At 51.6% G+C, this 12,629-nt stretch overlaps 1 protein-coding gene across 2 annotated transcripts in view; it reads right to left on the reverse strand.

Moving 5' to 3' along the window:
- The window catches only part of ikbkb (inhibitor of nuclear factor kappa B kinase subunit beta), a 46,466-nt gene that overhangs the window by 3,209 nt on the left and 30,628 nt on the right, over positions 1–12,629 (reverse strand). For both annotated transcript variants that reach the window (XM_069180924.1, XM_069180920.1), the window contains exons 18-20: positions 2,666–2,765; positions 948–1,095; positions 287–432 (exon numbers count right to left, since the gene is read on the reverse strand). In XM_069180924.1, the coding sequence (XP_069037025.1) occupies positions 287–432; positions 948–1,095; positions 2,666–2,765 (394 nt within the window). The remainder of the gene's footprint in view (positions 1–286; positions 433–947; positions 1,096–2,665; positions 2,766–12,629) is intronic.

The raw sequence follows: 12,629 nt of genomic DNA on the forward strand, positions 1-12,629 counted from the left end.
AGTGTCACACAGCACACACACACTGTCACCGCACAGTGTCAACCAGCACACACACACACTGTCACCACACAGTGTCAACCAGCACACACACACACTGTCACCACACAGTGTCAACCAGCACACACACACACTGTCACCACACAGTGTCAACCAGCACGCACACACACTGTCACCACAGTACAAGCTGGTGTTGACTGTACATTCTGCACAAAGCAAACAGCAGACAGTCTGTCCCATCAGTACTCAGCACGAAGACATACTGGGAAGAAACGCGCTCTGTTCTCACCAGTTCAAAGTGGGGTCTAGGCTGGCCCTCTGTGGGGGGCGAGCGAGCAGCGAGCGGGGGGCAGGTAGTGGGGGCGTGGGGGTGCCCACACGACAACTGGGAGCCCCCACCTCAGGACTGCCACTCACAGGACTGCGCACCTTGCTCTGAGGAAGAGGAGGGACGGGTGGGGGTGACACAGGAGGGAGGCAGAGAGAGTGAACGCAGATTTACTTGACAGGGCTGTGCAAAATGACCACTGTAATGCACTGTAGAGAGATTCACAGGACAGTACAGTAAAATGCAATACATCACAGTATAGGAAAGCACAGAGCTGTACAGCAGTGCAAGCACAGTTCTGTATACTGCTGTAGACTATAGGGCCTATAGCTCAGGAACGTTTAGTGTAACTCAGAGCAGTACAGTATAGCATAACTGACTACGATACAGTACAGTGTAGTACAGCTCCGAAGAGTAGTGTAAAGTACAGTATAGTACAGTTTACTATAGCTTCAAACAGTCCAGTATAGTATAGCTCGCAACAGTACAGTAAAGCACATCTATAACTCATGATGGTACAGTATAGTAAAATCTACAGTAGCTCAGTACAGTACAGTTCAGAACAGTGTGGTACAGGCAGTATAGTGGGGGACAGAGCAGTGCAGTATGGTATAAGACTCACACAGGCGACCTTCAGGAGGTTCCACAGCTCCTTCTGCCGCCGTTCCTGCAGACTCATAACAGTGCGCTCACTCTCCGCCATCCTGAGCACCACGCCCTCAACACGCGGCAGCAGCTCCATGACCCGCGCACGACACACCACTGTCTTACTGCAGCACACAGAGAGAGAGACACACTACTGTCTTACTGCAGCACACAGAGAGAGAGACACACTACTGTCTTACTGAGGCACAGAGAGAGAGACACACTACTGTCTTACTGAGGCACAGAGAGAGAGACACACTACTGTCTTACTGAGGCACAGAGAGAGAGACACACTACTGTCTTACTGCAGCACACAGAGAGAGAGACACACTACTGTCTTACTGAGGCACACAGAGAGAGAGACACACTACTGTCTTACTGAGGCACAGAGAGAGAGAGAGAGAGACACTAATGTCTTACTGCAGCACACAGAGAGAGAGACACACTACTGTCTTACTGCAGCACACAGAGAGAGAGACACACTACTGTCTTACTGCAGCACACAGAGAGAGACACACTACTGTCTTACTGAGGCACAGAGAGAGAGACACACTAATGTCTTACTGCAGCACACAGAGAGAGACACACTACTGTCTTACTGAGGCACAAAGAGAGAGAGACACACTACTGTCTTACTGAGGCACAAAGAGAGAGAGACACACTACTGTCTTACTGAGGCACAAAGAGAGAGAGACACACTACTGTCTTACTGCGGCACAAAGAGAGAGAGAGACACACTACTGTCTTACTGAGGCACACAGAGAGAGAGACACACTACTGTCTTACTGCAGCACACAGAGAGAGACACACTACTGTCTTACTGAGGCACACAGAGAGAGACACACTACTGTCTTACTGAGGCACACAGAGAGAGAGACACACTACTGTCTTACTGCAGCACACAGAGAGAGAGACACACTACTGTCTTACTGAGGCACACAGAGAGAGAGACACACTACTGTCTTACTGCAGCACACAGAGAGAGAGACACACTACTGTCTTACTGCAGCACACAGAGAGAGAGACACACTACTGTCTTACTGAGGCACACAGAGAGAGAGACACACTACTGTCTTACTGCAGCACACAGAGAGAGAGACACACTACTGTCTTACTGAGGCACAGAGAGAGAGACACACTACTGTCTTACTGCAGCACACAGAGAGAGAGACACACTACTGTCTTACTGCAGCACACAGAGAGAGAGACACACTAATGTCTTACTGAGGCACAGAGAGAGAGACACACTACTGTCTTACTGAGGCACACAGAGAGAGAGACACACTACTGTCTTACTGCAGCACACAGAGAGAGAGACACACTACTGTCTTACTGAGGCACACAGAGAGAGAGACACACTACTGTCTTACTGAGGCACACAGAGAGAGAGACACACTACTGTCTTACTGCAGCACAGAGAGAGACACACTACTGTCTTACTGAGGCACAGAGAGAGAGACACACTACTGTCTTACTGAGGCACACAGAGAGAGAGACACACTACTGTCTTACTGAGGCACACAGAGAGAGAGACACACTACTGTCTTACTGAGGCACACAGAGAGAGAGACACACTACTGTCTTACTGCAGCACACAGAGAGAGAGACACACTACTGTCTTACTGAGGCACACAGAGAGAGACACACTACTGTCTTACTGAGGCACACAGAGAGAGAGACACACGGCACACTGACCTCAGGTGCGTGTAGAAGTCACGGAGCTTCTTCTCGTAGAACTGCACAGCCTGAACCACCAGCCGCACAATATCCTGACAGTCACCACTGCTGCGCTGGTCTGAGAGCAGGGGATAGCAGGGAGAGAGAATGGGCCAGGGTCACTCTCACAGACAGAGAGACAGGGGAGAGAGAATGGGACAGGGTCACTCTCACAGACAGAGACAGGGGAGAGAGAATGAGACAGGGTCACTCTCACAGACAGAGACAGGGGAGAGAGAATGGGCCAGGGTCACTCTCACAGACAGAGAGACAGGGGAGAGAGAATGGGACAGGGTCACTCTCACAGACAGAGACAGGGGAGAGAGAATGAGACAGGGTCACTCTCACAGACAGAGACAGGGGAGAGAGAATGGGCCAGGGTCACTCTCACAGACAGAGAGACAGGGGAGAGAGAATGAGACAGGGTCACTCTCACAGACAGAGAGACAGGGGAGAGAGAATGAGACAGGGTCACTCTCACAGACAGAGACAGGGGAGAGAGAATGAGACAGGGTCACTCTCACAGACAGAGACAGGGGAGAGAGAATGAGACAGGGTCACTCTCACAGGCACAGAGACAGGGGAGAGAGAATGAGACAGGGTCACTCTCACAGACAGAGACAGGGGAGAGAGAATGGGCCAGGGTCACTCTCACAGACAGAGAGACAGGGGAGAGAGAATGAGACAGGGTCACTCTCACAGACAGAGACAGGGGAGAGAGAATGGGACAGGGTCACTCTCACAGACAGAGACAGGGGAGAGAGAATGAGACAGTGTCACTCTCTCAGACAGAGACAGGGGAGAGAGAATGGGACAGGGTCACTCTCACAGACAGAGACAGGGGAGAGAGAATGAGACAGTGTCACTCTCTCAGACACAGAGACAGGGGAGAGAGAATGAGACAGGGTCACTCTCTCAGACACAGAGACAGGGGAGAGAGAATGAGACAGGGTCACTCTCTCAGACACAGAGACAGGGGAGAGAGAATGGGACAGGGTCACTCTCACAGACACAGAGACAGGGGAGAGAGAATGGGACAGGGTCACTCTCACAGACACAGAGACAGGGGAGAGAGAATGGGACAGGGTCACTCTCACAGACAGAGACAGGGGAGAGAGAATGGGACAGGGTCACTCTCTCAGACACAGAGACAGGGGAGAGAGAATGAGACAGGGTCACTCTCTCAGACACAGAGACAGGGGAGAGAGAATGGGACAGGGTCACTCTCACAGACACAGAGACAGGGGAGAGAGAATGGGACAGGGTCACTCTCACAGACAGAGACAGGGGAGAGAGAATGAGACAGGGTCACTCTCACAGACAGAGACAGGGGAGAGAGAATGGGACAGGGTCACTCTCACAGACACAGAGACAGGGGAGAGAGAATGAGACAGGGTCACTCTCACAGACACAGAGACAGGGGAGAGAGAATGGGCCAGGGTCACTCTCACAGACAGAGACAGGGGAGAGAGAATGGGACAGGGTCACTCTCTCAGACACAGAGACAGGGGAGAGAGAATGGGACAGGGTCACTCTCACAGACACAGAGACAGGGGAGAGAGAATGGGACAGGGTCACTCTCACAGACAGAGACAGGGGAGAGAGAATGGGACAGGGTCACTCTCTCAGACACAGAGACAGGGGAGAGAGAATGAGACAGGGTCACTCTCACAGACAGAGACAGGGGAGAGAGAATGGGACAGGGTCACTCTCTCAGACAGAGACAGGGGAGAGAGAATGAGACAAGGTCACTCTCTCAGACACAGAGACAGGGGAGAGAGAAAGTGACAGGGTCACTCTCACAGACACAGAGACAGGGGAGAGAGAATGGGACAGGGTCACTCTCTCAGACACAGAGACAGGGGAGAGAGAATGGGACAGGGTCACTCTCACAGACACAGAGACAGGGGAGAGAGAATGAGACAGGGTCACTCTCACAGACAGAGACAGGGGAGAGAGAATGAGACAGGGTCACTCTCACAGACACAGAGACAGGGGAGAGAGAATGGGACAGGGTCACTCTCACAGGCACAGAGACAGGGGAGAGAGAATGAGACAGGGTCACTCTCACAGACACAGAGACAGGGGAGAGAGAATGGGACAGGGTCACTCTCACAGACAGAGACAGGGGAGAGAGAATGGGACAGGGTCACTCTCTCAGACACAGAGACAGGGGAGAGAGAATGGGACAGGGTCACTCTCACAGACACAGAGACAGGGGAGAGAGAATGAGACAGGGTCACTCTCACAGACAGAGACAGGGGAGAGAGAATGGGACAGGGTCACTCTCACAGACAGAGACAGGGGAGAGAGAATGAGACAAGGTCACTCTCTCAGACACAGAGACAGGGGAGAGAGAATGGGCCAGGGTCACTCTCACAGACAGAGACAGGGGAGAGAGAATGAGACAGGGTCACTCTCTCAGACACAGAGACAGGGGAGAGAGAATGGGCCAGGGTCACTCTCTCAGACACAGAGACAGGGGAGAGAGAATGGGACAGGGTCACTCTCACAGACAGAGACAGGGGAGAGAGAATGGGACAGGGTCACTCTCACAGACAGAGACAGGGGAGAGAGAATGGGACAGGGTCACTCTCACAGACAGAGACAGGGGAGAGAGAATGAGACAGGGTCACTCTCTCAGACACAGAGACAGGGGAGAGAGAATGAGACAGGGTCACTCTCACAGACAGAGACAGGGGAGAGAGAATGGGACAGGGTCACTCTCACAGACACAGAGACAGGGGAGAGAGAATGAGACAGGGTCACTCTCTCAGACACAGAGACAGGGGAGAGAGAATGGGACAGGGTCACTCTCTCAGACACAGAGACAGGGGAGAGAGAATGGGACAGGGTCACTCTCACAGACAGAGACAGGGGAGAGAGAATGGGACAGGGTCACTCTCACAGACAGAGACAGGGGAGAGAGAATGAGACAGGGTCACTCTCACAGGCACAGAGACAGGGGAGAGAGAATGAGACAAGGTCACTCTCTCAGACACAGAGACAGGGGAGAGAGAATGGGCCAGGGTCACTCTCTCAGACACAGAGACAGGGGAGAGAGAATGGGACAGGGTCACTCTCACAGACAGAGACAGGGGAGAGAGAATGAGACAGGGTCACTCTCTCAGACACAGAGACAGGGGAGAGAGAATGAGACAGGGTCACTCTCTCAGACACAGAGACAGGGGAGAGAGAATGAGACAGGGTCACTCTCACAGACAGAGACAGGGGAGAGAGAATGGGCCAGGGTCACTCTCTCAGACAGAGACAGGGGAGAGAGAATGAGACAGGGTCACTCTCACAGACACAGAGACAGGGGAGAGAGAATGGGACAGGGTCACTCTCTCAGACACAGAGACAGGGGAGAGAGAATGAGACAGGGTCACTCTCTCAGACAGAGACAGGGGAGAGAGAATGGGACAGGGTCACTCTCTCAGACAGAGACAGGGGAGAGAGAATGGGCCAGGGTCACTCTCTCAGACACAGAGACAGGGGAGAGAGAATGAGACAGGGTCACTCTCTCAGACACAGAGACAGGGGAGAGAGAATGAGACAGGGTCACTCTCTCAGACACAGAGACAGGGGAGAGAGAATGAGACAGGGTCACTCTCTCAGACACAGAGACAGGGGAGAGAGAATGGGACAGGGTCACTCTCTCAGACACAGAGACAGGGGAGAGAGAATGGGACAGGGTCACTCTCACAGACAGAGACAGGGGAGAGAGAACCCAGAGACCCTCATTGCTGACTACTGCCAGGCAGGAGAAAAGCACATAAAAACCAACCTGCTCTTTTTTACTGAGCATCCGAATGCCTGGCACACAGCTGTGTGTAAGAATTATACAAACACCACCAGAAGGGGCATCAGCAAAGGCAGGCAAATCTCCATAGGGGGCGACAGCGAGGTAGAAGACACTGTCCTGACTGTCAACACCTACCACAATGGTACAGTGATGATACAGGGCAGTGAGGCCGCTCTGGAGCTTTTCGAGGAAAAGTTCACAGACCTTAAAACACAGGCCGACCTGGAGAAACCTCCCCCAGAAACAGGAGAGAGACCCAGCAGCCTGATGCCTGCCACACCGGAGAGTTCAGCTCCACCTGACTCGGAGCCCACAAACACAGCCTCAGCCACAGAACAGCCCAGCAAAAGTGTAGCCCTCGGCAACACGGAAACACACCACCCGGACACACACAGCCCACACCAACCCCCCTGTGACCACAGCACAGTGCGCCTCCTGAGAGAGAAACTCTCTGCTCTGGAGCTGGACTTCACTGAGTTCAAGGAGCTGATGCTGGGGAGACTCACAGAGGGGCAGACAGCACAACAGCTAAGAGACGAGGTTAACAAACACAGGAATGAATGTAAAACCTCCAACAAACAGCTCAGGGCACAGATGGAGGAGCTGCTGCGGGACAACAGTAAGCTGCAGTCGGAAGTAGCAGAGCTGAGAGAGGAGCTGCAGCTCGCGGAGAGGACAAGCAAGACTCTCAAAGACCAGCTGAGGAAACTCACTACTTCCCACTGCAGCCCTGACTGCAACAGAACAGCCCTGAGACCCAGAACACACAACTCACAACACCCACCACCAACCCGCAAAGACACACCCACCTCCACACAACCTGACACCCCTACAACCCCCACCACCAACTCCCACTTACCCAGTACCCCCACCGTAGCAAACACCACACCCACTGCACCCCCCGGCACCCCAAATCCCCTCACAACTCTACTGCCCAAAAGCACATCCACCTTGCCGAACACTCAGGGTGACCCACACACACACCCGGCCCCACCCAACTCCTCCACCTCACACACTGCACCCCCCCAAGCAGCCCCCCGCCCGGCAGCACAGCGCCCCTCCAGCAGACTGGTCACCAGAGGCAGACGCATGGAAGTAGCCCTTCTCATCGACTCCAACGGGAGGTACATCGATGAGCACAGGCTCTTCCCGGGATTACAAACAGCAAAGCTCTGGTGTCCGACGACAGAGAAGGCCCTGCAGCTGCTGTCCAGGTCGGTACTGGGAGCCCCTCAGCACATCATCATCCACACCGGCACCAACGACTTGAGGACCCAGAGGGAGCAGGTGGCCCAGTCCATCAGGAGAGTGGCAGAGAGGGCCATACAGGAGTTCCCTCGCGCCCGAATTGTCATCTCCACCCTGCTGCCGAGACAGGACGAGCAGCACCACACCATCCAGAGAATCAATGCCGAGATCTCACGGTGCTGCGCCCTGCTCCCAAACGTCTATCTGGCCCATCACTCCACCCTTGGACCACAGCATCTACACGACCATAAACACCTCAAAAAACAGACCATTGGACTCTTCACAAAAACTCTGAAAGACACCACACTGGGCAGACACCCAAACAGCATCCCAGAGAGAAACAGGAGGACTACCAGAGGAACGCCCCAGCACCCACACCCCCAACCCAGACCAACTCAACCCACAAAGAACAGAACCAGCACCACCCTACAGCCCTCCAACCCAGACCAACGACCGAACAGGACCAGAACCAGCGCCCCACCCCATGCCCCTCACCCAGACCAGCAGCTGAACCGGACCAGAACCACAACCCCTCCCCACCCAGCACAACAACAGAGCCGGACCGAGCCCCTCCTGCACAGCTACGCTGCAGCCCTGGCCAGACCAGCAGTCCCGAGTGGTTTGGAGCTGGGAGAAATCCGGCAGCTCCTGAACCTCATCTGCACCCGGCTTATGAGCTGAAGTTCCATCACCCACAGCGACAGACAAAAACCCAGCACAATACTTGTTTCTGTTGATGATGCAAATGTCCGACACAAATTTGATACAGTTCCAGAAAACAATAACAAATTGCAAAGATAATTCAAACGATGACAATGAGATCTCTAAAGATAAGTATGTGGAACATTCAGGGTCTGGGCTCGTCAGCATTTGGGCTGAAGAGCACTGATCCTGAATTTATCAAGGATGTAAAGGAGACAGACATCATGATCCTACAGGAGACATGGTGTCGGGGAGACTTGGCTACCCACTGTCCCCCAGGCTACAAGGAGATCATGGTGCCCTCTGTCAAAAAACCCCAAATCACCCGGGGCAGAGACTCTGGAGGGATCATTGTGTGGTACAGAGCGGAGCTCAGTCACTCCATACAATTAGTAAAGAAAGAAGAGTCACGAGTTTGGCTTAAAATCAAAAGAAATACCATCTGTACAGAAAACGAGGTTTTCCTGTGTGCTGTCTACATCCCGCCCTCAGAATCCCCCTATTACAGTGAGGGAATTCTCCCCAGTCTCCACACGGAGATCGGTCACTTCCAGGGCCAGGGAAACGTGCTGCTCTGTGGTGACCTCAACGCACGAACAGGCACACTGGCAGACTTCACCAGCACACAGGGAAATACTCACATATTCGGACAATCCCCTCTGTACCACACACCGGTCACCTCACACAGGTGCAGCCATGACACCACGGTCAACAGCACTGGGCGCGAGCTGCTGCAGCTCTGTCAAGGGCTGGGCCTGTACATCGTCAACGGCAGGACTAGAGGGGACTCTCTAGGCAGGTTCACCTACAGCTCAGCTCTGGGCAGCAGTGTGGTGGACTACGCCATCACCGACCTGGACCCCTCCTGTATCAGTGCCTTCACTGTCAGGCCACAAACTCCCCTCTCCGACCACAGCCAGATCACACTCTACATGAAGAGAACACACCAGCACAGAGACACACTGACACAGCCCAGCCAGCTGTATGACCTCAACCAGGCATACAGATGGGACACAGACAGCCTAGACAGATACCAAACTGCACTGGGCCATGAGGAAATTCAGACACTGATGGACACATTCCTAAACACTCCGTATCAAACCAACAAATTAGGCATAAACTTGGCCACACAAAAACTAAATCACCTATTCCACAAACTAGCATCAAAATCTAAGCTAAAAACAACTACATCAAAAAACTACCAAAAAACAAAAGCAAAAGAAAAGTGGTTTGATACGGAGTGCAAAAACATCAGAAATGCACTACGAAAAGTCTCAAATGAAAAACACAGACAACCACACAACACAGATCTGCGACTCAGGTACTGTGACATGGTAAAACTTTACAAACACACGCTGAAAAAGAAAAGAAACACATACATAGACAAACAACTTGCAGAAATTGAGGAGTCACTAAATCAGAATTGTTTCTGGGAGAAGTGGAACAACTTAAACAAATCAAAACCAGAAGAATTGGCCATCCAAAATGGAACAATCTGGCAAACATACTTTGAAAATCTCTATGAAAAGCTCCCAAATACAAATCAATCAGACCAAAACACCATTTATGAAAAACTCAAAATTTTGGAATTGGCTATCAAAGACAACCAAAACCCCTTAGACTCCCCAATCACTGAGCAGGAGCTACTGGACAAACTCCAGGCCCTCAGACCACGCAAAGCCTGTGGCCATGATGGAGTCATAAATGAGATGCTGAGACACAGCAGCCCAAAGTTGCAACAAGCCCTGCTCAAACTCCTCAATCTCATCATGACAGCCGGATGTTTCCCCGAGGCCTGGAACCAAGGACTGATCACGCCCATCTATAAGAGTGGAGATAAACTCGATCCCAACAACTACCGGGGCATCTGTGTGAACAGTAACCTGGGGAAGGTATTCTGCAGTATCCTAAATACACGAATACTGGCCTTCCTTACCGAACACAATGTCCTGAGTAAAAGTCAGATTGGCTTCTTGCCAGATCACCGCACATCTGATCACATTTACACCCTACACACACTGATAGACAAACACGTCCACCAAAAACACAAAGGAAAAATTTTTGCCTGCTTTGTCGATTTCAAAAAAGCATTTGACTCGATTTGGCATGAGAGATTGTTTTATAAACTACTCCAAAGTGGCATAGGGGGCAAAGTGTACGACATCATTAAATCAATGTATTCAGAGAGCAAATGTGCAGTGAAAATTGGAAACAAAAGGACTAAATTCTTCACCCAAGGCCGCGGGGTGAGACAGGGCTGCAGCCTGAGCCCAACACTGTTCAATATCTATATCAATGAATTAGCAGGAATGTTGGAGCAGTCTGCAGCTCCTGGTCTTACACTACACGACACAGAAATCAAGTTCCTGCTCTACGCAGATGACCTGGTCCTGCTGTCGCCCACAGAACAGGGGCTGCAGCAGAACCTGGCACTGCTGGAGCAGTACTGTCAGACCTGGGCACTGACAGTCAATCTGGACAAGACCAGAGTTATGGTTTTCCAGAAGAAAGCCAGACCTCAGGGAAACAGGTACAAATTCACACTGAACAAGAACACATTGGAGCACACATCCAGCTACACATATCTCGGTCTCACCATCAGCTCTTCCGGGAGTTTTGACCTGGCAGTGAAGGCACTGAGGGAGAAGGCACTCAGGGCTTTCTACGCAATAAGAAGGAGGCTCTTCAACATCAACCCACCAACAAGAATCTGGCTCCAAATATTTGAAAGTGTAATCCAACCCATTGCCCTATACGGCAGTGAAGTTTGGGGTCCCCTCACAGACCAGGATTACACCCAATGGGACAAACACCCCACAGAAACTCTGCACATGGAGATCTGTAGAATCATCCTCCGTGTGCAGAGAAAAACTCCTAACAACGGGTGCAGGGCCGAATTAGGCCAGTACCCACTATTGATAAACATACAGAAAAGAATATTAAAGTATTGGCTACACCTAAAAAACAGCGACCAAAATTCCTACCACCACAAAGCCCTGCTGAGCCAAGAGCTGAGCCCAAAACAGAGCCCCCTGAGCCAGCTGGTCCTGAGGCTCACCGACCTGAGCCACACCAACACTAACCAGCCTCAGGACAGCACTGCTAGAGCACCACAACCCAGACTCAACCACATCACAGCACAGATCAAACAGCAATATCTCACACACTGGGACATACACACACAAACACAACATAAACTGGAATGCTACAGAACCTTAAACAGACAATACACACTAGCTGAATATTTGACCAAAATAAAAAATAACAAACAGAAACAGACCCTGACGAAGTACAGGCTCAGTGACCACAACCTGGCCATAGAAACTGGGCGACACAGGCAGACCTGGCTGCCCAGAGAGGACAGGCTGTGCTCCCACTGCCAGCAGGGAGAAATAGAGACAGAGGTGCACTTCCTACTGCACTGTGACAGATACTCTGGGATTAGAGAAACATTCTTCCCGAAATTCAGAAATCTAATCCCAGAGTTCCCACACCTGCCAAAACCACAACAGGTCCCAATCCTACTGGGAGAGGGAGGAGGGAACTCAGTTGATCTGGCAGCCCAGTATGTGATCTCCTGTCACAGCCTGAGGAACAGTGAGTCCGTCTCCCAATAATGCTCCAGCTGCCTACAGTATGTCAATATTATATAATATGTCTTTGTTGTAAATGTCTGTAACATGTCTGTAGATTTTATTTTACTTCTATTTTTTGTTTTGTTCTATGTTAATTTTATTATTTTTATTTGCTTTGGCAACACTGATTGTACCCATCGGTCATGCTAATAAAGCACCTTGAATTGAATTGAAAATTGAATTGAATGGGACAGGGTCACTCTCACAGAGACAGGGGAGAGAGAATGGGACAGGGTCACTCTCACAGAGACAGGGGAGAGAGAATGGGACAGGGTCACTCTCACAGACAGAGAGACAGGGGAGAGAGAATGGGACAGGGTCACTCTCTCAGACACAGAGACAGGGGAGAGAGAATGGGACAGGGTCACTCTCTCAGACACAGAGACAGGGGAGAGAGAATGGGACAGGGTCACTCTCACAGACACAGAGACAGGGGAGAGAGAATGGGACAGGGTCACTCTCAAACGCACAGAGACAGGGGAGAGAGAATGGGACAGGGTCACTCTCACAGACACAGAGACAGGGGAGAGAGAATGGGACAGGGTCACTCTCA

This window comes from Lepisosteus oculatus, chromosome 2 (genome assembly GCF_040954835.1).
Source record: "Lepisosteus oculatus isolate fLepOcu1 chromosome 2, fLepOcu1.hap2, whole genome shotgun sequence".
NCBI classification, from domain to species: domain Eukaryota; kingdom Metazoa; phylum Chordata; class Actinopteri; order Semionotiformes; family Lepisosteidae; genus Lepisosteus; species Lepisosteus oculatus.